The 27,231-nt window shown below is 48.7% G+C and overlaps 1 protein-coding gene across 3 annotated transcripts in view; it reads left to right on the top strand.

The window, feature by feature from the left end:
- DPP6 (dipeptidyl peptidase like 6) overlaps positions 1–27,231 on the top strand; it is an 826,517-nt gene that overhangs the window by 741,249 nt on the left and 58,037 nt on the right. For all 3 annotated transcript variants that reach the window (XM_041753453.1, XM_041753451.1, XM_041753452.1), the window contains exons 11-16: positions 7,337–7,460; positions 9,027–9,065; positions 13,834–13,941; positions 15,896–15,987; positions 16,779–16,826; positions 18,486–18,604. In XM_041753453.1, the coding sequence (XP_041609387.1) occupies positions 7,337–7,460; positions 9,027–9,065; positions 13,834–13,941; positions 15,896–15,987; positions 16,779–16,826; positions 18,486–18,604 (530 nt within the window). The remainder of the gene's footprint in view (positions 1–7,336; positions 7,461–9,026; positions 9,066–13,833; positions 13,942–15,895; positions 15,988–16,778; positions 16,827–18,485; positions 18,605–27,231) is intronic.

The raw sequence follows: 27,231 nt of genomic DNA, 5'->3' as shown, positions 1-27,231 counted from the left end.
GCAATGGAAACATCACACAAAAACAGGATCATTGTTGCTCATGACCTCAGCCTCAGTCCCTTGTTACTATTAACTATACTGCCACCACCTTGTCTCAACCACCATTACCTCTACCAACACCAACACCACCAACATCTCCATCACCAACTACCACCATCACCATCATCACCACCATCACCACCACCATCACTGCCATCACCACTACCAATCACTATCATCACCACCACCACCATCACCACTGCCACCCCCATCACCAACCTGACCATCACTACCATCACCACCACCAGCATCAGCAGCATCACCACCACCACCACCACTGCCAATCACCAGCCCCATCACTACCATCACCACCACTACCACCATCACTATAACCTTCATCACCTCCATCACTTGCCTCCACATCTCCTAGTCAATGAATCCCTTCATATTCAAAGTATATAAACTGTTGAATGAGGACTCCACAGTCCCTAAGGTAGCTCTTCCCTTACTTCCTTCTCCCTCATCCTGACAATTGGCCCTGCATTATAGCCAGTCTCTAAGATGGAAGAGAAAGATAACATGATCTACTACTCCATTGAAAGTAAAATTACGGAAATATACATCAAATAGTAATTTGTCTTACGGTCACCACATTTTTATATTCTGCAAAATGCAACCTGCCTGCAGATATTTTTATACAATTATGTGATGGCTCTGAGGACATGCTCAGATATGGAGCTGTGCGTTTTATCCTGGGCATTTGGTATTTGGTGGTGTTTCAGTGGGCTCAACACTGCCTATTAAAGAACACAATTTTTTTTTCTAAATTCTCAAAGTATGTTTTTGCTCTGGATTTATTCATGGAATGAACATTGCTGAGAAAATGCCAGAGCTAATTGCAGGCTCTTTATTTCACTAGATAAACAGACCTTTTGTTCCCTTGCCCTTAATGGCCACACAACTGTTGGAATCTTTGACAGAATTTGGAATACCAAGAACTGACACGGCACACTAATCCCTGTGAGAGAGACAATGCCATATTAATATTTTATGGCAAACAAATGGACTAATAAAAAATTCATATACTGGTTACCAGGAAGAGTCAGCATATTTTGATTTGAAGGCACCTTTGGCTGGAGATTTGTGGGAATGTTGTCATGTTTTCTCAGCCAAGTTGTGCTTTTCAACACACCCGCTACCCTCATCCTTCTCAGAGTAGGGCAATCCTTACGCTGCCCTGAAATTAGGGATTTGTCTCCCCACAGACTGTGAGCTCCCTTACAGCAAGGGGCTGGCTGTCTGTGTTGCCAGCACCTGGAACTCTGTGTACACCACACTAAACCCTACCTCAGTGCTCTTGGAATGAACACATGTTATTCACTGGTGGATAAAATGCTTTAGAATACAGAGAAAATGAGTAGCATTTCTTCCAGAAATCTTTGCTTCCTATTAATATTTTCATATCATGTTCTTTTTATTTTATTTTTTTAATTTTTTCTAATTGGAGTTCAATTTGCCAACATGTTCTTTTTAAAATGAAACTTCTAAGATCCTCAAAATATGGTCATTTATTTTCTGTGATGATCTGAATATTTCAGCATCTCCCTTCATCTCAATATTGGATCAATCCTTGTGTCTTTCAAAGCCCTGCTCCATTTCACCTTCTTCAATCATCATTCTGCTTTAAATCCTGTTTTCTCCCCTCCTTTTACTGCAGCCAACTTCTTATTCCAGAGCACCTTATGGCCTGCCCATATGTTTATTCCTTCAGAGAACAGTTAGTAAGGGCAGAGATGGACATGGAGATCCGTCACGAGATGACCCTTGGAGCTGGTGGGTGCTTCTAAGAAGTTAAAATCAATAAATAGCATTGACTTTATCATAAACAAGTCTTTCATACTGAAGCTGTGACTGAATCTCATTTTGTTCAGTATTTTGTTTTTCCTGGAGTTATAAGTTGTTTTATTTTTCACTTGAACTACTTACTCCACTTTATGTTACCCTCATTATTTTCCCTCAAACTCTCTTAGATATTATGTTGCATTGCCCTTTCCCTCACACCTATCTTCACAAGTACTCTCTCCTGCATACCCCAGTATGGGCTAATTATTCTCTACCATGTTTGCAACAAGGCTGTTTCCGAACCCCCCCACTACTATCCCGGGTTAAAGCCACTGTCTTCTGGACCGTATGTCACCTTCTGTCCTGATGACATTCTCATTAGATATTAAATTATGATATAAACTATTCTGATCTTGTGTGATCACAAAATGTTTAAACCATTGTGATTTAAGACCGCATCCACTTATAGATACCCTGGCCATTCCATCAGTAAACAATCTACAGCCTGGTCTCTAATTAGCAATTCTTGGTATAAATACCTCTTGCAAGTCTTCCTTTTTGAAACTGGTTATCTTGGCTATTTTTTCCATTTCTTCTTATAGGTGAACTTTAGAATTGTTTTATTAGATGATCTCCTCTCAGTAAAGAAACCCAATGGTCTTTCTGTTAGAATGAAGTTTGGTCCTTTACAAAGCATTCAGTATTCACCATATGTGAAGCATCTTGCAGGTGCTGAAAATACAGAAATGAGGAAGGCAATGTGATCTCTCCCTCATGAAGCTTCAATAGAATCAATTCAGACCTTCTCAAATGATTCGTCATTTTAAAAAGTATTTTACCTTTAGTTTCCTATTCTGGGAATGTGGTATGTTTGTATTCCTTCCCCTTACATGTCTCTTCCTGTTTCATCATGGTGATATGTGCTGCCATTTGTTTGTAATACGCTTTGAAAATTTGGTAAATATTTATGATTTTATGAAACAGTCACCAAATATTTCTTTTATTTTATAATATTTTTGTCACTTAATAATTACTTCTGATATTTACTTCAAATTTGTAATCAAATTGATACTGGTTTGGGACTAACTGTGAATGATTGATTTTAGGGATTATCTTCTTACAAGCTAAGCTTTTAATTTTGAGCCTTTAAATTTTGAATTGTTTTCAGTGTAGGGTATATTCAAATATGAGATACTGCTTGTTAAAAACACTGAAATGTTAAATACCCCTTAGACCTAGAACAGTAGGGAAATTTGATATCAGCCTAAATTTTGATCATTTATCAAAACACATTTCCTTATTACTAGGTTACGGTGAGATTTCTTTTTCTTCAGAACTCAAATATTCTATTAGAACATATTTTGGAGCTCCTGGGTGGCCCAGTTGGTGAAGCATCTGCTTTTAGCTCAGGTCATGATCCCGGGGTTCTGGGATTGAGCCCCGCATCAGGCTCTCTGGTCAGCGGAGAGCCTGCTTCTCCCTCTACCCCTCCCTCCTGCTTGTGCTCTCTCTCTTTCTCATGCTCTCTCTCCCTCTCTAATAGATAAAATCTTTTAAAAAACATATTTAGGCATTTTATTAACTTCCCCAGAATATGGAAAATCCTTTTCACCTGCATTTAGATCCTGTCTACTCATGTAGACATCTCATCCCTAAGTTTTGGAGATGGTCCTCTTCCCATCACTCTGATTTCTCCGCAAGAAGCTCTGACATCCTTGGACAGGAGGACAGTCTGCGTTCCTTCCTTTCATCTCTGTGGCACCTTCCTCTGCCTTCTGAGAGAGCTTCCCCAATTTTCTTCAGTTTCTCTGAGCCCAGTTTCTCTCACCTTCAGATGTGGTTGCCCTCTAGTCTTTTATCCCCCCCTCTTCCATCTCAGCCTGTATTCTTAGGGTTCTGTTCTGCTTTTATGTTGTCAGTATAATCCCCCCTTCCTTCATCTGTGTCGTTTGGTGACTTTTGTTGTCTTCCACCTCAGGAAGGAGACATCCCCCCACCCCTGACATCTGGCAACAGATGCCATACGAAGGTTATTTTCGACTCTGAACTTTCAGGCACTGCTTGAGCCTTCTCAGATGGAGTTGGGAGACAGAGTCTAACCTGTATCCATCTGGTGTAACTCTGCTGGGCTGAGTTGAGAGTTTCCTTCCACCTTCTTTAGATTTTTTTGTGTGTGACATTCTTAGTCAATAGGTGTCTATGAAAAATCATGATCTTCTGTGACACTGAGGTAGCAAAGGCTTGACTTCCCCAATTTCTGGCTGGTATAAGGTTGGTGTTCCTGAGGAAAGATAATTAAGACCCGGGGAAGGAGAATCACACTCTCCTGCTCGGCTACTGCTTGCCTCAAAGTGTGAAGCACAGATGGGCATCCCATTGTTTGGCTTCATGTACCTGCATCTGTGGTGTGGTTGTTGGAAATTTTCAACATTCACATTTCATGGTATTGTGATTTTGCACCTCCTTTGTGTCTTTATAGGCTCATTGACACAAAGTTGGTTAAAGTCTACCTCAGATTTGCTAAGCAGTTGATACTGTGTGCTAGAAATCTTCACACCAAAATGGGGCAACCAAACAGACCCTCCCCCTAAGTCATCAGCAGGACCCTGATGGACATGGCCTTGGTCCTTGACACTAGCCTCGATGTCAGAGTCTGCACTGTTTCCTGCATGTAACCATTAGGCTAACAACTTTGAAATTACAGACAATGAAAAATGTGTAGGGAACCAGGAGAACTTTGCTTACCTACTTCTGGATTTCTCCTTAGAGAAAGTTTCAGAAGTGGGCAAAGTTTGTATTTTCCCTTCTATGAGCATATGGTGTGACTAACAGACCTTACGTAGTGAAAGAATATTATTCTCTCCAGAGTGTTACTTTGTGAGGTTCTGTATCTCATCGGTCCTTTTAAATCACCCGCCCTTGGCAATGCTTTATCTTTATGACTTGACTTGATATTTTTAAATAACCAGAATCTATTTGGCATGAAGCCTTGTCATTGATGCTATTCACGGGATGAGGAAATGTTGGTTCGAGAAGAGATGTTGCTGTACAAGTAATGAGATGGGTGTGAAGTCCTGAAGGGGACTCAGACTGAAGGCTCCCAAGTGCTTTAACAAGTGGGAACATGACTAAAAGTTCTGTAACCACCTAATGGGGAAGCAGCACCACTTGCCTATAAAGAGATATCTATGTCATCTTTATGGAGTCCTTAATAATTTTTATTGTTTAAAGAGTTCTAAAAAATATTGTCATCATATTTCATCACCATAAAATCTCTAAGGTGCCATCAGCTTGTTTGAAATTCCTATTACACGGAAGAGGAACTGAGGATTCAAGTTCCATGCAAAGTGGGGTGTGGATGCAAAGCCCACAGACTGCCCCCAACCCCGTGACACTGCACCTGCCCTTTGTCATGGCCACTGCCAGTGTCCACTTGGCAAAGTGAGTCCAGGTTTCACTGTCCTGATTTGTGGTGTGATTATTTCCTCCTTTCTACGACATGCCTCATATCACAAATTAGGAAAGTAAAAGAAAGACTTTAATATTTGGTCTATATGAACACTGTGCAAAAGAACACCATAAAACCTAGAAAAACACATAGGACAAATGAATGTTTCCAACAAATGGAACAAAAATGGAGTCTTCCCTAACCAGTGTGGAGGCTGTGGAGGGAAAAGTGGTCATAACAGGAAATCTGGCTTTTTCCTCCTTGATTTCATCCAGATGACATCTGTTTGCTGGTCACTGTACCTTCCCACACTACCCTCAGTATGAGCATCTGCGTCCAGCAGGCCCCACGGTCCAGGAATACAGGACTCTGTGTACATCCCCACGGCCCCTCCTGCTAGCTGTCTCCAGCATCTATCGAACAGGGACCCAAGGATCATCTATGTTGTTATTTAAAAATAAGAAATATTATATGTGAAGCAAGAGCTAGGCATAGATTCTGAGTCATTTTTAAGAGCCAAGCTAAATAAATGTTTTCATGCCTACAAATATTCAAGGAGTTGATCAGACCTGACATTACAAACGGGCTCCGAGCCCTCAGGCAGTGAAGCAAACACAGGACAGCATCCACAGAGGAGCTGCTGAAAGGCCACACTCCTTCTCCCAGCAGGAGCCTGACAGCGTTGTGTGGGAGAGCAGATCCTGTAAACACACAGGCCTAGGTCCCTGAGGCCTGTGGGCCTGCTAGCAGATGGTGTGAACAGACACAGCCCTATCTCAAAAATCACAGCAATTGAGAAGGTTGAAAACCACAAAAGCTGGATTATGCCTGAATGACATCCTCACCAGCCACATCCCTGGTGGGTTGGCCAGGCCTTCTCTGGGCAGCGCCAGGGCCTCCCCTACTCCTCACGCGGGAGTGGCAGCCTGAGTCAGCTCCTGACTTAGGTTAACATATTTGAAGATTTGATTAACAGGTGGATTTGAGAAATGGGGAACACAGCAATTTAATCTCCTCCCCTCGTTAACCAAAGCTTTGTTGAAAGCACCTGGTGATTTAGGCCTTTCTGTTGAAAATAATCATTGGGTATGCGCATGGTCCTCTCCAGCCAGTGAGGCATTGTCTAGTGAATGTGCTGCCGTCTTCGGTGATAAAGGATCTTGTAAGACCACAAAGTAATCATTCTGAACAATAGATCTCATTATAGATATGGATGGGGTAGGTGATGGAACAGGGTTAGCTGGCCTCTAGAACATTCTCAGAATTCACCTAGGGATAATCTTTCGTGCGCTTGTCTTTTCTTGTTCCTCTTTAACATTTTTTTTCCCTAAAAGCCCGATTTTGAAGGGCTCTGGGTGGTTGAATTCATTGTCAGCAACCCCAGCACCCCTCGTGCTAAGTATAGGGTAGCCTAGAACACCATGGTATTTTCAGGTTTGGATAAAAGCAGGCATGTGACATCTGGGATATCCAACCAAATCTGCCCAATGCCCAGAGCCATGAACCAATTTCCCTAATTAGCTGGCGAACGTCCCTGGGTGTTTCGCCTTTACAGGAGAGGGAGCCCCGAGCCTTCCTCTGCGTGCCCCAGGTGTTTTTCCAGCAGCTCATACTCTGTGAGTGCCTCTCTCTCTCCAAGCCCTTCCTGGCTCTGGCTCTGTCAGCTCCTCATGCGACCCCTTGCTGCCTCCAGCGACCCAGACTTGTGTGTTTGCTGGGGCCATGGCATAAAAATCAAGGCAGTGGGTCAGCATTAGCTGCAACATGACTTCTAAAACCCACAGAGCAGGACCCAGATGCCATCAGCCTGTGGGCTGATGGGACAGCTGCTCTTGACAAGTGTGCACTTTACACGCAGCCCTCAAGGGTTCCAGGGGCTTCTGTGTGGCTCACTTCACTGCCTCAGTGAGCCGGCTTCCCATCAGAGTCGCGTTCTTGAGAAGCCCCGTCTCAGAGCCTCAAGTGACGTGTCCATCCCCCGTTGTTGGCCCAGCGCCTGGGGCTGGGATGTGCAGGTCTCCTGGTTCCCGTGGGGTCTGCTGATGCACTCTGTTTGCGTGTTTTCAGGGAGTACTACATCACCATGGTGAAATGGGCCACCAGCACGAAGGTGGCAGTGAACTGGCTGAGCCGGGCACAGAACGTGTCCATCCTCACCCTCTGCGACGCCACCACTGGGGTCTGCACAAAGGTACGGGAGGTGGCATCCCTGGGGTCTGCACAAAGGTAGGGGAAGCAGTGTCCCTGGTGTCTTTGGGGCGTTGGAGCCTGGCTGGGTCCCTGTGCTTGGACTCCCAGAATGCAGGCTCCTTGGGAAGCTGCGCCGGCCTTGGTGTTGGTGCCACCTGGTGGTGAATCATACACTGCTGCAACACTCGTGGCTAATGCAATCAGTGACCCAAGGGGCCCCAGGTTGGGACCTGGTCCGCAGATGTTCTTCCCTTTTATCTGGGCCCACTCTATCCTGTGTTGAGCATTCCCCTTGTTCTCCAGTTGACATCAGAGAGCAGAAGGGGTCCCTGAGGCCCCAGCCCTGCAAGCCTGCTTCTCTTTTTTGTGAGCTCTGTCTTCCATCTGACTGAGCCAGAGTTGGGGGAACCTGGGATGGGTTGGCCCCTGGGTGGGCTGGCTTCTATCTCTGAAGGTCATCACTGAGGCCAAAAAGGTTCCTGGGGAGGGGGTTGCTCCACACTTGCATGTCTAGCCCTAAGAGGTAGATCTCCTAGTGCTAGGTTTAAAAAAAAAAAAAGAGGAAGAGGAAGAAAAAGAAGAAGAAGAAATAATCAATTAAACCCCATGAATACATCCAGGCTGGCTTCAGATACATTCAGGAGTTTCAGAAACTCCTCCTAGAACCATAAGTTCCTCTTTCCCAGAGAGGGAGGGGAAAGGCAGGCAGGGCGCCTTTGCTGTGGCTGGGGAGGCCCGAAAGCAGCAGCTCTCATTGCACCAAGCACGGGGTTGAGGGGAGCTGAGTGACCCAATGGCCTCAGGTGGGCCAGTGATGCACCTGTTGTTCCATATGATTGAGAGCAGATTGGGAAGGAGGGAGGGAGGGAGCGAGCAGACACACAGCCAGGGAGCCAGGATGTATATACCTTGTCTCGTCTACACCCAACCTGTGTGTCAGCATGGGGACCCCTTCCTGCCGTGAATCTGTGGACAAGGGAAGCCCTTTCTGGAGGCCAAACCAGTGCCCGGAGCAGGCCCCCCACTGCAGAGCTGTAAAACAGGTGCTTTGGGTATTTTTTTTGTCCTCCATTAGGCATCCTTCCATGCAGCTCTGGGAGACCGACTCTTCACGTACACTTTCAGCCCCTTTGGTGTTTTGGGCTACCAGGATCGTCACCCAGAGCTGTGAACTGGAAATCAGAGAAGTATCCACACACACCCACAGGAGCACATATAAGTCCCTGCAGCGCCGTAACCTAGAGACTTGCCCCAAAATGGGCTCCTGTGTGGACATTGTCCTAAGGATTCCTAACCCATGGATATGTTCTCATTGCTGGGGAAAGTTGTGTTTTCTCGTTTGGGGACACTTGTGTTGGGCTGGGAGCCATAACCAAGACCTGGCGGAGAGCGGGGTCCTGCCTCCCCAGGCAGGCCTCGGCTCTGCGTGTGTGTGTGTGTGTGTGTGTGTGTGTGTGTGTGTGTGTGTGCAGCTGCTGTGTAGGGGAATCAAATTGTTTCTGCACTGCTGGTTGCAGACACAAAACAGGCAAAAAATCCTTTCCCTAATGCTCTTATTTCATTTCAGAAACACGAGGATGAGAGCGAAGCCTGGCTTCACAGACAGGTAACTCTTCATGTCTGACTCGTCACGTTCTCCGTTTACACCAGCCACCAGGTCCGCCACCACAGGGTGGCTTTCTGAGTTCTCATGGCTGGGTGGCTTCTCATGGTAGATCCCCAGGTGGAGCTGCCGAGCTTCCTGGCTCTGTGGTGTGGTGGGGGCCGCTTGGCCCATCTTGCCCCCACTTCCCACGATGGAACCACAGAGCCACGGGCAATGGCCTTGAGCTCTCTTGGCGAGATCTCAGTTCTCAAAGTCACAGCCTCTTGGGAAACTAGGACAAGTCCATGAAAGTCGCCTCGGTCTACTCTACCACGGCCAAAGGAAAGGAAAATGTGGCAGTGGTCCCGTTTCTGTCCACACATGCTCGTGGGTGTCTCGTGGGAGGCGGACCCCACTGCCATTCAGCCTGGGCCTTCCCAGGGACCTGGCCTCCTGGCCCCCCTGGGTTTCCCGTCCCGACTCAGGCCAGAAATGCATGTGAAACGGACTCTGAGGTCTTGAGATTTGTGGGAGAGGCTGATGGGGGTGCCCTCTGCCCCCATCACAAAAGAAAAGTCAAACTGCCACAGAATCACAAAGCTCTCCACACTATTTTTTTCTGTCCTTGTTGCTCTTTGTCTCACAATACACCCTGGCAAAGAATAGGTGAGAGAGTTTTACTAACTTCCTTCCTTCCTACCCAACCTATGGGCACCAACACTGCCTGGAAATGTGTGGGGAATGTCCCACCAGGTCAGAGAGTCAAGAACCAAGGCGGAGCAGACACAGGCATCCCACTTACGGATGCGACAGGCAAATGCAGCCTGACAGGGACCCTCCTCTGTGTTTAGAATCCACCATCCGTCTCCACCTTCCATCAGTCATTCCAGGAGGAGAAGGGGGGCAGCCTCACAAGTGGGCATGATCGGTTATTCAATAACCCCTCCTCACCCTCCTTGCCCTCCTCACCTGCCTCACCTGGAAGAGAACTAGCCCAGAGGCCCACTCCCGTTTCCTACATGTATGTCTGGGTGCCAAGTCCCAGCCAAGAAAATAACAGGAAGGAGCATGTGCTGGAGCACTGTGTGAGGTGTGAGCTTGGGGAGGGGGCTGGCGTTGAGCTGTGGAGCTCCCCAAAGCCCCCAGGGCCCGAGACAAGAGCACAGGTGTCGGGTACATGTGTGACACCCTTCTTGTATCAGATAGAATGTCTGGGAGGCTGCTGTGAGAGACTCAGGAGAGAATCCCTTATCCATACGGTCGTCTGATCTACACGTTTGGATCATACCAAGCACCCCCCCTAGGCTGTGTGGATTTCAGAATGGAATCAGGTACTTCACCCAAGCCCCTGGTCGGCAAGCGCAGGAACATCCTTCCTGTTTGTGGCTGAACGATACTCTGTTGAATGGAGAGACCACCGTTCATTGATCTATTGATGGGCTTTGGGTTGTCCCTGCCTTTTGGCCATCTTGAGCGGTGCAGCTAAGAATATTCCGCAGAGGGACAAGAACCAGAACAACAACAAAAAAAAACACCCATTGTGTGATTCCATGAATATGACATGTCCTGAACAAATGAGTTTGCAGAGAAAACTGTTTGCTGGCTGGTGGGGCTAGGGACAGGGGACAGGACTAACAGCCTCAAGAGCATGGGGTGATAGAAACGTTCTGGAACCAGACACAGGTGATGGTTGCACAAAGTCGTGAATACACTAAGGGCCCCTAAATTATTTGCTTTTATTAAAATGTTTTATCTTATTTTATGTGAATTTTGCCCCAACACATTCCTTTGAAAAATGGATCTCCTAGAGCAGCAGCTCTTAACAATCCACAGGGAGGAAAGGGAGATGAGACATGCACATGCATCCAACGTGTGGCAACCAAAAGTAAACCTCAAACATGTCCAGCAAGTGTGTTCGAGGGTCAGAGGTCTTGGCAGGGCTGGAGCAAGGAGTGGAACTTGGAGGTGGCCCATCAGTGTGGTGTTCTCAGGGAGCTGGGGGTGCACGGCGGCTGCCCTGTCCTCCCGCCGCCCCTGGCTGAGCGTCAGGGTCCGGCGGCCGCATGGCCAAGCTGCCGTGTTGGCCTCTTTGTCCATGCTGCAGAGGGGCCGTAGAGACACCACCAGCAACGGGGTGTTTCTGTATCTATCAGCGGCGCGTCTTGTCATCCACCTGAGGACACAAGGTGGACGCCAGCCACGGTCCAGACGGACCGCCCGGATGCGACGTAGGAAAATCAAGTGAGCAAAATCAAGTCAGCACTTAAAAAGGAGCATGAATGTGTAAATATAGACTTTAAGGCATTTACTGACAAACAGCTACCGTGTTTAAGACAGCCACTGAAAAAAATACGGCATGCTGTTTTGTGTGTAGGATGGCAGGTCCTATAAAGGAATCACTTCCTCCAAAGTGGTGCTTTCCTGGGTCTGGTCCAGTGTGTTCGAGTGTCAGCGGTCTTGGCAGGGCTGGAGCAAGGAGTGGGACTTGGTGGTGGCCCAGCGAGCCGCCTTGCCCAGGGAGTGTGGGGAGGCCCTGGTTTCTCTGGGCATCCCTAACACAGAGCTCCAGTGGCGGGAGGAAAGTCCAGCATCAGCAGTGTCTCCTGACCTTTCAAGGAGAATTTCAGAAAGGAATTTCTGGATCCTGCCTTTCAAAAATCATCTATAGTGTCTCCATGTCCTTCGTGATACTGTGAGGCCCTGGAGGGTGAATTAGGAACGTGTTCAAGGCTTATAGCTGTCTGCCTGCTGCTCCGGGCACAGGCGCTGCACCAGGTGGAGCAGGACACGGTGTCGTTTGGGAGCCCCAGAGTCTGAGAAGCCCAATCGACCTCAGGGATTCCATCTGCTTAGATCTGCGGTCTTCTGGTCTCCTGCTCTGGGAACAGGGGGTGGGCTGGAGCAGACCTGAGCCTCCCCACCTCTCGTCTCCTCCCCATCCTTGTCGAGGCCGCAGCATGGACCCCACATGGATCCCCATGAGCCAACAAAGGAGGTGAACATGTATGTGTCCCATGAGTGGAGGCCCACCCAGTTCTCTCTGTCCTGGGAATATTCTAGAGGCCCTGCTCCTCCTCCCACATACACACATGCCATCACCACCACCCGAGACCTCACAACATCAGCCCTGATGCTGATCCACAGGGATTTTCCGTAAAGCTCTGGAACCCATCCTCTGGTTGAAGACTTGGTCTAATGGGCCGACATCTGATAGTCTTTCTTCTTTCACCAGAGTTTTGGTTTTGTGATTTCAAATTCCAGGCTGGGAGACTGGGCAAGGTGAGTGTACCTGAACCACTCTCTGGAAAGAACTGGCAGATGGGCTACAAAAGCTCATGAAGAGTCTCTCCCCAATGAGAAGGACTCCTCCTTCACCAACCTGCTTCACCAAGTGGTGTGGGCTCCCTGTCCTACCCAGAGAGACCAGAACGTTCCCCCAAAACCCATGAGAGCCAGAGGTGGGATTAACACCTGGGGCCCCTCCTCAAAAACCATCGCACTCTCTCACCGAAAATACATTTACTGCCCAAGAAACAGCGTCTCCGAGAGGCTTGGGGCTGGTGTGGCACGCTCCCTGGTCCGTGTAAAGATGACATCAAATGGTGAGGGGCCTTCTCAGTGTGAAAGCAAAGCGTCTGGCCGGAATTAATGATTTATTACCTTTATTCAGAGTATTTTTCTCTGCCAAAAGTGCAAACATTTCCCTCAGAAAACCGAGGCAGTATTGCAGTATCTGCCCTGCAGTTGGCAAATAGAAGTACATTGAAAAAGCCAGTCACCGCTCGTTTTCCCGTTCCCCCGCTTTTAAATACCATGCTGCCAGCTCTAAATAGAAAAATAAATATTTGCAGATTAAAGGTTTCATTTTATTGCAAATATTCATGAAGATTAAATGTCATTTTAATCACATGTTAGTTTATTTCTCTGGGCACATCGCATTTGCGTGTACGCAGTCACTCATTGCCGGGAAATGTGCGCTCTCAGCGCCAGCTGGGGCCTATTTACCATTTGTTCTCAGCCTGCGTTAGCGTGGAGCTCCTTGAATCAGAAAATATATATCGTAGCCAACTAATTGGCGTTCACGGATGGAAACTTCCAAGCTGGAGCTGCAGAGATGCCGGGGTGCTGCTGTAGCAAAATGCCTTTTCCATGTTGAGGCGGCGGCTAGGCCCTAGGGCGGGTGGGGCTGAGCCGCGCTGCTCGGTGTTGGGGGCCGCAGACATGGGGGCAGCACTCAGTAGGCCTCAGCTTTGAATCCAGTCTGGAATTCCTTCTCCAGAGACAGCAGGTGCTGCCCAGCCCTTCCCGTGAGCCTGTGCACACAGGTCCACTCTGTTGACGCTCCATAGACGAAGGGATGTCCTTCTATCTGCCTCTGCTTATTCCTCAATCTTCCTCTTCTCCCTGGAGGTGGAAAGTTTGGTGATTCCCAAGGAGAGTAAAGGCCCACACACACCATTTATTCTTTCCACTGTGTCTCTCATCAGAAATTACATAGAAAATGCATCTCAAGGGGCAGCTGGGTGGTTCAGTGGTTGAGCTTCTGCCTTCGGCTCAGGGCATGATCCCAGTGTCCCGGGATCGAGTCCCACATCAGGCTCCCTGCATGGAGCCTGCTTCTCCCTCTGCCTGTGTCTCTGCCTCTCTCTGTCTCTCTGTCTCTCATGAATAAATAAATAAAATCTTTCTTAAAAATGCATCTCCAAATGTATTTCATCGTGATAAACCTCTTTAAGACAGAATGAAACCTTTTTTTTTTGTAGACGTAATCCTTTGCTTTCATCCCCAGAATGAAGAGCCAGTGTTCTCCAAGGATGGCCGGAAGTTCTTCTTCGTCCGAGCCATCCCACAGGGGGGACAAGGAAAATTTTATCACATCACCGTGTCCTCGTCCCAGGTAATCACGACAGTTTCTGAAACTGTTGTGCTGGTGACAGCCCCTGGTGGCAAGTGCTCTGAGGACCCTTGGCATCTGCAAGGACCCCGGGGTGAGCCCCAGGTCAGGAATGGGAAAGTAGGTTCCTGAAGGCAGGGCAGGAAGGGACCCTCGCAAAGTCCAGGAGTATTGCTCGGGGCAGGGGGTTGAGTTAGCCCTTTCTGTGATGGCTCAGAGATATGACGATGACACTGCTGACAATGTCACAGGAGGCTGTAGGACCCGAGGACTCAGGTCTATGACTTTGACCAACAATCCTGTGCCCTCGACCCTTCCTCCCCACTGGCTGGGCTGTCCCCTCACCCCCCACCCCAGGGCCAGGGGCCCACTGCCTTCATATGCAGCCCTCAGGTTGTGATCCCAGGGTCCCGCATCAGGCTCCCTGCTCAGTGGGGAGCTTGCTTCTCCCTCTGCTGCTTCCCCTGTTCATGCTCACTCTCTCTCCCTCTTAAAAAAATGATAAAATCTTTAATAAAAAAAAAAAAGCCGAGAGCCGGGTGAATGCCATTTGTCCAGAAATGGTCATCCCAGGGGAGCTGCCCACCTGTGGCTCAGATGCTCCCCTGGCACTGAGTTTTCGGGGACCTCGGCCCTTAGCCAGAAGGTGGAGAGAGGGCATGGCAGCTCCGTGACCGCAACCCTCATCTTCCGGGTGTGGATCCCATTTCTGAAGCTGGTGAGTGAGTCATTTGGGAGCCAGGATAAGTGAATAAGATTTGATTCCAAATAGCCAGCGACAACCTTCCGTGGCCACTAAGTAGAAGGCTGGTGTTCATGTGGGGCCGGGAGGGGGTTTCAGAAGAAGCCCACCGAGGGGCCCCCACCGAGGGAGTGGAGGGTGGGGGTGACCCAGGCGTGCTCGGGCTCCAGCACCCCACTACCACCACCGGGCCCGCCCCCAGGCCCTTCCTGTTTGATTCGGCCTCGCCCTAGTTCATGTGCATGATCGGCATTACTGAGCCCCTGAAACAGTCCTGCAGGACAGGGCCCCCGGGAGCCCCCAGCCCCTGCCCTCCAGAACCCCTGCCCCCCGCAGGCTCCCCCTTCTCCCTGGACCCCACAGGCCCCACCTGACTCACTCACCAGCCGATTCCCACCTCCTCCCTCGGCACCTGCCACTCGCCCCCGCCTCTTCCACGTGCCCTTCCAGATCACATCCCCACCCCCCCCACCCCCCCCCACCCCGCCCAGATGGCCGAGCCTCCCTCCTTCATGTTTATTGTCAGGATTACCTACTGGGGAGAAAGTAAGACCCTCAGTAAGACCCCCTCAGACCATCCTTGTAAATCAGGGCAGAGAATGACAGACAGGTATCCTCCACTCCCTCCCACTCCTCCTCCCTCCCCTTCTCCTTCCCCTCCCCCTCCTCTCTACCCTCCTCCCCCTCTTTCCTCCTCTCCCCTCTCTCCTCTCCCTCTTCCCCTCCCTCCTCCCTCTCCTCCTCCCTCTCCCCTTCCCTTCCTTCCCTTTCTTCCCTTCCTTCCCTCTGTTTTCTGGCCCTGTTTCCTCCCTTTCCCCATACTTCTCTTCCCTCCCAGTCTCCCCATAACAATGACTCCACCAATGACATTGACAGATTTTAAAGAGGATCCTCGGCAGCCCATGCAGCACTGATGCCTCTCTGACACCTGTGTCATGGTTGGAGGCACTGGCCAGCACCATACCGGGCGACAGGGACTCTGCTGGTCTCTGTGTTGCCAACATTCAGGGAAGGGGAAAGGGCTGGGGCCTGGGGGGGGTCACTGAGGCTCTGGAGCTGGGCTGGATCCAAGCCCCCCTCAGGGGAGAAGGCGGGGCAGGGGGGCGGAGGGCAGATGGCACCCCCACGGAGAGGCTCCCCACCCTTCGACGCTGGGCCTGCAGTGTAAGCGTGGGCCGGGCTTGCCAGTGCCCCCATGTCCTATCTGTGTTCCAGCCCAACAGCAGCAATGACAACATACAGTCCATCACCTCTGGAGACTGGGATGTGACCAAGATCCTGTCCTATGACGAGAAGCGGGATAAGATGTGAGTAGGGCCCAGGGCCCGCCACCGCTGCAAGACGCGGCCTCTACTTCCCGGCAGACGGGTCTCGCTGGGTCTGGTTTCTCAAGGGCCCCACTTCCAAAATCGCCAGACTCTGATCAGACGTAGTTGAGCAGCCAGCTCGTGGGGTGAGTCGGGGTGGCCGTCTGTTTGCTGTCAGTGGGCTCCAGGCACCGTGCACAGTGCCTCGGGTGCATCATCTCATTCCACACGGCAGCCCCATGGGTGCTTTACTACTTCCCTGGTCCAAACACAAGTCCACTGAGACAGAGAGAGATTAAGTCACTGACTGCAGCTACTCAGATGGTATTGGGGCACTAGGACTCGGCTCAGAAGGTAGAGGCCTGGCCCTCCCCTGATCCCACCACCAGAGTCCACATTCCCACCCGTGCTCCCAGTGGCTGGTGAAAAGCACACCCCTGGCGTCATTACCCGAAGCTCTACGGGATTACCCGGACGGGTCCTAGCCCTCCTGGGGCTAAGAGTCTTGTAGAGAAATTCCCCACCTGAGTCAGGGGCCATGCCACCACCATCCTGACCCCCAGCCCTACCCCACCGCCCACCCCCCTCTCCACCCCCACAGAGCCCTGGCAGCAGGTGTATGGCTCTCCCTGCCCACATGCACACGCCCAGGGCACTGGGCCTGAGCCAGAGGATTGGTCCTGTCCCCATGCACCTCGTGTACCTGCATGGACAGAAGTCCCCGGGAAATGTGTGCATACAGAGCAAGCCCCCCCGGAGCCCACTAATCCCTGTTGGCCTGGTCTTTGCAGCTACTTCCTGAGCACCGAAGATCTGCCCCGGAGGCGGCAGCTCTACAGGTACGTGGGGGCCCCCCCCGGGGCTCACCTTAGCAGGGCAGTGGCTGGGTCAGCTTGCCCCGAGCCCCAAGGGGTAGGGGAGGCACCACGCAAACCCTCCATGGGGTGTCTCTGTACAGTCCCTGAGCCCAAGGGCAAGACCTGTGGAGACCACCATATGTGAGGCTTTATTTTCTTTTTCTGCTTTTGTCAAACAAGCTCCCTGCCTCGCTTTCTTGTGTTGGTCAACGGTGGTCTTTCCGTCTCTCTGCTCTCCAAATATGAGTTGAGGGGCTCATTCTCAGGGGGGTTGGTGGAAGACAGGTCTGGTCAGGTGGTGCTGGAGGCCTGGCGGGGAGGAGGCCGCATCTAGTCATCGTGGCCGACCTGCCGGGACCGCGGTCAGTTCAGAACCTCAGAGAAGGTGGAGCAGGGAGCCATCTGAATCCTGGGACGGAAACTTCTCCCAGGGTCTTTCCTCTTCAGGGTTGAGTCCTGCCACCTGCCTCAGAGACTATTCCCCCTAGAGCACGTGTCAGGCTCTGAGGCGGGATCCCCGGAGGTGGACATAGGGCAACTTCCCTCCTTGATGCTTTCCAGACTAGGAGGAGGTGGCAGCTGGCAGTGGGCTACTTGCACACCTAGGGCCCGAGAGGGTGACTCACAGTCTGGATGGAGCCGACGCCAGCTCCCCTCCCCATGGCAAGGACCCAGAGAAGCCCTGTCAGGCAGGTGGACCAGTGTGTCCCCCCAACAACAGGGCGTATGCTGAGGGTGTAAAAGGGCGGCTCAGGGGAGTCCTTTCAGAGGGAAGAAAACTCCGGCAAATCCATGGGGTCACAGGTTCACTTCTTCCTGTAGTCGTGCAGGTCCGCCAGGATAACTTCCATCTGTCCTGTCACCCACAGAAGGGAAGGTGACCAAGGCAGGCCACCTGCCCTTTCTCTCTGCCCTATGCATATGCTCGAAGGCCGTCCTGTGGCACAAACCATCCTCTGCCCCATAGACAGCTTTCTTGTGGGACCTGGGCTTAGCATGGACGCTTCCCCTGCATGGTGCTCAGGCAGGGACTCCCTCCAGGTGTGTGCCAGGACTCTGCCATAGCTTCCTTTTTGGAAACACATTCAGGCCTTCTTGGCATGAAATTGTGCTTGATCAGGGTGGTCCTGGGGTTCCTGCACCCCTTGCCCTGCCGAGCAAGAAGCACCACCTTTCTGTGTAACTCTGTGGGGGGACCAGCCCCGGAGCAGCCAGAGTTTGGTCCAGCCCACATCCCTGGGGCTCCTGACCGGTGCCGGGCCCTCTGAGAGAATCCTGAGATTCGGAAAGCCATCTTCTGTTCTCCAAAGGGCCTGGGTGCAAAGTCCTAGATAAGAGCACCGAGCACAGTGCCCCCTCATGCTGGGGGCAAACGGGCCCAGATAGAAGCACAGGTGCACAGGTAACCGAGTGTGCACCTGTAGAGCAGGAGCGCTGCGAGCTCTTCCAAGTTGGGGACAGGAGGGTGACAACAGAGCAGAGGATTCGGGGGCATTCCCAGGGAGACCGAGAGAGGTCCAGCATGCAGCGTCAGGGGCCCCAGAGCACCTGTGGGAGGAAAGCAGCCAGCTGCCTATAGGGCTGAGCTGGGGGCTTGCACCTCATCTGCTGGCTCATGCTGCGCTGTCTTCACTCCCCCAGCGCCAACACAGTGGGCAACTTCAACAGGCAGTGCCTGTCCTGTGACCTGGTGGAGAACTGTACCTACTTCAGCGCGTCCTTCAGCCACAGCGCAGATTTCTTCCTGCTCAAGTGTGAAGGTAAGTGGCAGGACTGCTTCGAGTTCAGTGCCACTGACACGGTGGGCAGGTGCACCTGCTGGCCGGGGAGGCTATAGCGGGAGCACATCCCAGGTCAGGGGGGCGCCCGCCCAATAGTTGGTTAGGGCTCCCGTGAGTAGGTCGGTGCAGTGTTGGTCTCCCACCCTCCCTGAGGGTTTTTACAGCCCACCAGTGTCCACAGATGCTGTGCCACTTAATCCTAAGGGTCATGTGCACTTCCTGCAAGCAGTTCTGGGAAGCAGGAGAGTGAGCTCTCACACCTTGATGAACCTAGGCTATTTATAAACGTAATAAAGGAGTTTCAAAGATCAACTTCTATGTATGCATATGTAAGGATGGAGGTGATATAAAAGAAGTCTCAGAGAGGAAAAAAAATTATTCACCTGTGACTTAATTTGTGGATAATTTATCCCAGAAAGTTCCTGAACACACCTGTCAGCACACACAGGCTGGACAAACCAGTATCTTTGCTTCTTGTCCTCATATCTCAGATGGATAAGGTATGAACCCATGAAAAGGTAAGTGCTAATAAGTATGGTGGTTACAAAGTATGTGTCCAGGAAGAGCCGCTGAGATCACCTCGGAGGACAAGAACACATCCCAGGAGGAACCGGCCAAGGCAGGAACAATTTAGTCCTGCAAGTTGTGGGTGAAGAATGAGGAGATTTTGCTAGAGCACTGTCTTTGTTAGCCTCTACCAGCTGCTCATCCTTTTTATGAGTGTCTTGAAAATCTTGAAAAACCTTACAACAGGATGTCTCAGCCCCTTGACCACCACAGGCTCAGCCCCAGACGTTCTCCCAAGGTAATGGAGAAACACATGGGGGGCCTCTGAAATACTTTAGCCCCCTTAAACCCCTCAAAGGTTACTGCACCAGACTCCTCTGTCCTGTGCGTGCTGGACGCAGACAGCCAGGGGCTGACGTCACGGGGCCAGAGCAGGAAAGAACCCGAGCGTCAGTCCACTTCGTTAATGGACAGGAAGTTGGTGGATCCCTGACTCCTGGTGAGTCGTGATGCACAGGGACCAGTGTTGAGGTCTCCTGGATACAAGGCCAGCGACACCTGCCGCCCTGTAGCAAGATCTTTAGGAACTTACAACTTGGGAAAATGTGGAAGTTTATGCGGCAGAGCCCACACCACCAGGAGCTGAGACGACAGCCTGATGGAAGCCACCCAATCCAACATCCACAGTCTTGTCTCCAGGAGAAGGAAGGAACTTAAAAACACAGAAATGTCCTGATAAAATACAGAAGGGAGAAATCAAAGGGAATCCAAAGAACATCCCATACAAGGATACATCATTTAAAATCCATTTAAATATTTAGTGCGTTGCCTCATCTTAAGGGTAGCATACACTAGCCCTCTTGTCTACAAAATATCTCTGTAAATACTTCTTTTGTGATAACCTATTTTCGGGCTAAGTAACTTGAATGCCCACATTAACCTTGTCCACTCCAAAACCTAATCAAAACCTCATTTTTAAAAAAGGATTCTCTAAAATGACGTAAATGTACAGACAAGAACAGCCAACCTTCAGACCCAGGGCATGGTGAGGAGGGATTTGGCCACCACAAAAGCTAGTCAGGGTCCTGTGGTCAGATGCCAAGCAGCCTCCACTGTCTACCACCAATGTGCAGCTACCTGCCGTGGGGTGAAGCTTCAGGAGACAGTGACTACTGTCTGAGCATCTGATCGCTTGGGGGGTGTTGGGGAAGAAGGATCAATCCTGATGGATGAGGTGGCACTTCAGATGAGGTGAGGGCATGAGTCAGAGTGTGAAGTGCAATAACCAGGAGAGAGGAAGAGGAAGAGGAGCACTGAGATCACGTGGAGGGTCTCCCCCACCTGTGAGCCCCCACCTGTCCAGCAGAGACATGCATTGAAGAAGTCCAATTTAACAACCAAAACTAAGTCTCAATAATTCTATTTACCTCGTATTTCTCAACAGAGATTAAAGTAGACTCAAATGTGTAGCCCACAGAAGCATGTATTAAACTTCTTCCCCTGTGTCTTTCTTTGACACCCCAAAGCTGCTTTGGAGACGCCTATAAACCTCTGACCAAAATAACGTCCCCACTCTTAGCTCTAGGGGCTTTCCTTCTCCACTCTTGCAGCACTGGGTGCAGTGATGTGGCCCCTAAGATGCCACAACAACAAAAAATCCTTCCCATTTGGGCTGAGGAAAATGTGATGACATTAGAGGTTCTTGGGGAATTAGGGGAGGGGAAATCTGTGAATGCTCCACATTCACAGCAGCTTGGCCCCGGCGCAGGGAGTTGTGAACCATTCAGTTTGGCCGGAGGAGGAGGAGGGTGTAGTCCGGGGGCTTAGAACTAGGACAGACTGGAACTGACCATGCAAAGCAGATGCTCAGTCAGAGCAGCCACAGGCCGTGACACCTCGGGAGTCCACCAGGCTGGGGACCATAGGGTAGGATTGCGAAATTGCGACCTGTGCACCTTCCATTGTGATGGGTTCTAGTAAGTTCGTCTGCTGTGGCCGTCCCCTTAACCTACATGACGGTATTTGGCCTGGGAGCTCCATCCCAGCTGATTGTCACTCATCATTTGTTTGCAGTGAGCGCTGCTGTGTAACTAGGCCTTTGGTGTATTATCCTTCCCCTGGCATACGGGTAACCTCCACCCTCATCATCACAGTCCTTTTCCTTAGGCTAATTATCCTGTGCTGTCTGCTCTGATGCCTCCTTAACATTTATTCTGTGCCTGCTCAAGGCTTGTCATTTCTATAATTCTTTATCACTCTTTTTTTAAAAGATTTTATTTATTTACTAGAGGGAGAGAGAGAGAGAGAGAGAGCAAGTAAGCACAGGAGTGGGGGAGGGGCAGAAGGCGAAGCAGACTCCCCCCTGAGCAGGGAGCCTGACGTGTGGCCTGATCCCAGGCCCCCGGGATTATGAGCTGAGCCAAAGGCAGACGCTTAACTGACTGAGCCACCCAGCTGCCATTCTAATTCATTTAAGAATTTTTATTATGTAAAAAATTTTAAAGGCATAAATTATTTTTTATACTTTTGCACACAATAGGTTAAAATAGCGTAGGTAAAGAGTCATGTCTGCAATGCTCACATCCACGCCTAACCTAGTGAGGCCCCTTCCACCTGTGCCAGTATTCATATCTACAAGACAGGGATTCAGGTGATCACTGCGTACATGCATGAGGAACACCAGATACAGTAGAACCTTGTGGAAATTCACCCGCCTATTTAATATATAGATGTTTAGGTTTCTCTCCAGATCTCTAGGGTTTGGCAGTGAAGCCAGATGCATCCAAAATACTGTTAGGATGTAACATTTTATAATGGTTTTCCCGGAAATATCACCAAGGTTTTGGCTTATACACTTACACTTACTTATACATCTCACAGACCCTGTAAGATGGATGATGATAGAAATACCTAATATTTGTTCAGCTCTTCACAATTTGAGAAGTACATTCTTTATATTTTATGTTTCTATTCCCATTTCTGATTCCTTGCAGTTTCTGCTATAGCACAAAAAGATCTTAGAGTTCCACACGCTGAACAGACTCTGTCTCACACTTCGGTGCTTTGTCTCTGATCGCTCGGTGAGCACCTGTACCTTCCCCAGAGCTTTCTTGAGGCAAGGGTTGATTTTTATTCACTGTCACTGTTCCTCAGCTGTCCTGGGGCACCCGCTCAGAAGCCTGGCTGTGCTCCTTGCAGAGCTATGACATCCACCTTCGAGCCTTGGACAACCCCAAGATCATGTTTAAGGAAAAAAGTACTCACACCTTCTGTATTCATTTCCTGGGGCTGCCATAGCAAATTACCACAAGCTGGGTGGGCTTAGAGCAACAGACATGGATTCTCTCACCATTCTGGAGGCCAGAAGTCTGAAAGCAAGTTGTCTGCAGGGATGATGGCTCCTGGAGACTCTGAGAGGGGACCGGTTTTGTGCCTCTCTCTCCAGCTTCTGGGGCGGCCTGCAATCCTCGGTGTTCCCAGGCCTGTAGAGGCACCACCCCGATTTTGACATCTGTAGGCATGTGGCCTTCTTCCTGGGTCTCTGGGCCCTAATCTCTCTCTCCTTGTAAGGACACCCGCTGTGAGTGAGGAGTCACCTTACTCTAGTCAACTTCTTCTTAACTTGATCACATTTCCAAAGCCCTATTTCCAGATAAGGTCACCTACACAGGGACTGGTGTTAGGACTGCAACATATCTTTTGGGGAGGACACAGTTAACCCACAACACCTCCCTTGTGTGACCCAAAGCACCTTCTTGTGTAAGAAAGAGAAGAAATTCTGTTGCTATTTTTCTCAGGGACACAAATTTAAGGGCAGCCACATTAGACTTTGTGACAGAGACTGATCCTAATGGCTTAGCCACATTCTAGAAGGAATGAGAGGGGCTGCTGCTGAAAGCACTGGGATCTAAATCATATTTTTGGAAAATAACACAGGCATGATAGCAGAAGTGTATGTTTTCTCCACAAATTCTTCTTCCATGTCAGAAGGCAAAATGAATACTCACATCACGTGGAGCTTTGAAAAGTTGTTAAGGTTTCCTCCTCCCCAGCTGAATTCAACTCCGAGCCACTGAGCAACTGAATCAAAGCACCCCGTTTACATAATTTGAGTTTTACAATCATAGCCTCTGTTTAGAGAATTGGATTTTTCTCTTCAAAGTGAATCCCACAAGCATGATTCATTTCCTTCGAGTTTGTCAGAAGGACATAGTCCTATTTCTAAGAAACACTTAAACTCCACCAGGAAAACGGGACCTGTGCGTGAAGCAGGCATTTACTGTTCCATACCAAAACAGTTTTATTATTATTTTTTAATTAATGAATGAACTTCTTTTTCTTGGAACCCAGGATGGAACTACAGCTTTTCTTCCTGTTCTGAGTGAAAAATGGAACAGCCTGTGTTATGAGTCCTGCTGCAGTTCTGGCCTCCAGCCCCCTACAGTGTTGTGATTTAGGAGCTACTTCTCGATGGTTAAGACATTTGATGGTTAAGACATAGATTCAGCCACTTAATTTATCAAGCCAAACTTCTCTCTCTTGAAGTCAAACTGAAACAAAATATGATGACGTAAGCTTAAAGTAAAGCGAGTGACTCTCTCCTAGTTACTGTTCTATGAAATGCTTGGGGCTTTGTCATCACTCTCGGGGCCATCAAGAGAGAGAAATCACAGAAACAGAGAGCAGTGAAGGATGGAATCAGACAGACCTAGCTAGAAGCTGGGCTCCTCCACACTTGCTTTGTGACTTGGGCACACTGGCTGGCCTTGCTAAACCCTCCATTTCCTCATCTTGAAAATTAGGGCAGCAACACTACCTGTCTCACAAAGTTGTTATCAGGATTGATGGAGATAATGAGTGTAGAGTGCTTAGCATGGTGTCCGATGCATAGCAAATGTGTAATAAATGACAAGTAATATTGTTGTGACCACAGTCACCATCATCATCATTGTCATCTTAGTAATCAATGAAGAGTGTCTTGGATGTCCACCAGCTACTGACTCAGCGTCTAGAACATGAGGCTAATACTACAGATGGTTCACTTCTGCAAAATTAACACTTCTGCAAAATTAACAAAGCAAATCCCTTACTCACTGTTTCCAAATGTGAATGATCATGTTATACCACACTGGGCCGGAAGCCCTGGATCTGCCCTTTCATTAGCAGGGTAGAAAGTTCTAGAAGTGACTGTGATTGCCAAATCACAAGTGACTGTGATTGCCAAAAGACTGTGATTGCCAAATCACAAAAGACTGTGATTGCCAAATCACAAGTGACTGTGATTGCCAAAAGAACCTTAAGTCACCCCTTTGTTAGGCATGGAATTGAAGAACCTGGTGGTTTCAGGAGTACATATACCAAAGGGGCCCTCCATAGCCTTTTTTTTGCAGAACTTAGGAAGGAACCATGTGTTCTAACTTCAGCCCTGGGTAATTTCTCTCTGTGCCATTTCCCCTCTGCCTTTACGCTGTCAGATTCCCAGTGCTCCCAGATACCACATCCTGACCTTGGGGGTTGTAACTGAGGGAGGAAATGCACACTGAGGTGTTATGTTAGTTCTCCCTGAGTTTTAGTCAAAACAAAGCCATGAAGGGCAGGGATGAAAAATAGGTGTCAGGCTCACAGGCCGACCCCACTTCACTGGAAGTCACTGTCTGCAGTGATGCGGACTCAAAGGATACTTTGGCCAAGTCCAAGCTCAGTGAGAGAGAACGTCATGAACAATTGGTTGGTCGTGTCTGCCACACGCAGCAGTGAGGCAGGAGGTGGTGCCCACATGCCACATACCTATCACTGGAAGCAATGGAAATGCCTACTAATCTAGACACCACTACAGAAATTTTCTCGAGGGAAGCTTATTGCCCAAGGTTTCTAACTGAAGCACAGCTGTTAGTCATACATCTTTTAGAATGAGGAGAAGGTAGCTTTAGATCCCTCCAAAATGGCCCAGGGCTAATGCTGGCTGGTTCATACCCACTCCTTCAGTGTACATTTCTAAGCAGATGCACCCTCTTCCACCCTGGCCCGATGTAGGCATTAAATATTCTCCTCCATTGAAATTATCTCAAATAACTATAAATAATGGGCCAGGGCTAGAAAAATAATAAATAATCTGTATCCTCATTGATAAAACTATATTATTAGCTTCAAACGTATAGGTTGGTATCAATCCCCTGCAACAAGATTTGGAAAGGGAAAAGTACATGGTTTGCTTCTATGAGCTACCTAATCCCCTAGACATCTCTTACACCAAGTTTCCAAGGCATTAACCTGGGCTGCCCTTTCTAATTTTGAGTTTGTCCAAGTGTATGTTTGGAACCAAGTTTGAGACTCCTTGGAGCATTGCTGGTGTGTTTGTGAGGAAGAACATCTGTTCAAACTCTCAAACATTTGGAGCTACTCCCTTTGAGGCTGTGGGTACCAAGAACAAGGAGAGGGATTCTCAGGGCAGGTTATATCATAGTATAATTTACATGAATACTTTGGAAAATGCTAAACTCATCAGTAAATGCTACCAGACTCTAAACAAACCACTCACTAGGAGCCCTGTTGCTCCTCAGTAACAACCAAACAAGTATCTCCCTTGGGAGGGAAACTTCTCTGTTTCCCACTTGATGCCTTCTCCATCATCAGGCAAGTGTCTACGCCATGCCAGTACCACGTAACAGGGTACTTTCCGCAAAATGAGAAGTATTTCCTGAAAATGTTCTCTTTGAAATGTCCATTGACAATAAATAATATCACTCAGTGCAATAACAGCTCTATGACCCACACTCTCCTTTCATGCCACTGTCCCAACTCCAGCAAGTAAGAGCCTATACGGGTCGAGTTTCCTTCAAGCTGTCTCTCCAACCAGCCACTTTGCTCCTGACCACCACATCACATTTCCTAAAGTACATTTTTCTTCAGAATGGCTTCCTGAGCACTTACATTTCTCTCTTTTCTACATTAATGGTAGAAGAAATATAAAATCAAAAAATAAATAGCACCACTGGGTCACTGAGAAAGGGGCTACCAGCAGACAAAACATTGAAGAGTAAGTAGAAACAGATCACATTTAGAGTGAAAGCCAAAGCCTAGGATATATAGTGTGATTGATGAAGGACATGATTACCAGGAAAAAAAGAAAAGTAAAAACAGTCAATGAAACTAAAAGACAACCTACAAAATGAGAGATGTTTTCAAATGGCATGTCTGATAAAGGGTTAGTATCCAAAATATATAAAGAATTGATACAATTCGACACCCAAAAAACGACCCAGTTAAAAATGGGCAGAAGACATGAATAGACAGTTCTCCAAAGAAGACATCCAGATGGCCAACAGACACATGAAAAGGTGCTCAACATCACTCATTGTCAGGGAAATACAAATCAAAACCACAATGAGGCATCACCTCACATCTGTCAGAATGACTAAAATCAGAAACACAAGAAACAACAAGTGTTGGCAAGGGTGAGGCTTATAATGACCCCTCTATTCAGTTTTTCTTTTAAACTAAAAAATTTTAGGAAAGGGCATATGTTTTGTTGAGTCAGTTTATTCTTTTATCTATTTTTTAAAAATTAAGCTTTTAATTTTAATTCCGGTATAATTAACATGCAGTGTTTTATTAGCTGCAAGTGTTCAATATAGTGATTCAGCAGTTGTCTACATTACTCAGTGCCTGTCCTGATGAGTGTGCTCTTAATCCTCCTCACCTATTTTCCCCCCTCCCCTCCAACCATCACCCCTCTGGTGACCATAAGTCCGTTCTCTGTAGTTAAGAGTCTGTTTCATGGTTTGTCTCGTTTTCGTTTTGTCTTTTTCATTTGTCTCTGTTCATTTGTTTTGTTTCTTACATCCCACACATGAGTGAAATCATGTGACATTTGTCTTTCTCTGACTTATTTCACTTAGTATAATAGGCTCTAGATCCATCCACGTCATTGCAAATGGCAAGATTTCATTCTTTAACATTCCACTGTGTGTGTGTGTGTATATATATATCACATCTTCTGTATCCATTCACCATCCATGTACACTTGGGCCTCTTCTATAATTCGGCTATTGAAAATAATGCTGCCATAAACAGAGGTGCGTGTGTTTTTGTAGTCTTTG

Source organism: Vulpes lagopus, chromosome 4, assembly GCF_018345385.1.
Source record: "Vulpes lagopus strain Blue_001 chromosome 4, ASM1834538v1, whole genome shotgun sequence".
Classification (NCBI taxonomy): domain Eukaryota; kingdom Metazoa; phylum Chordata; class Mammalia; order Carnivora; family Canidae; genus Vulpes; species Vulpes lagopus.
This window is presented reverse-complemented; position numbering and strand designations above follow the sequence as displayed.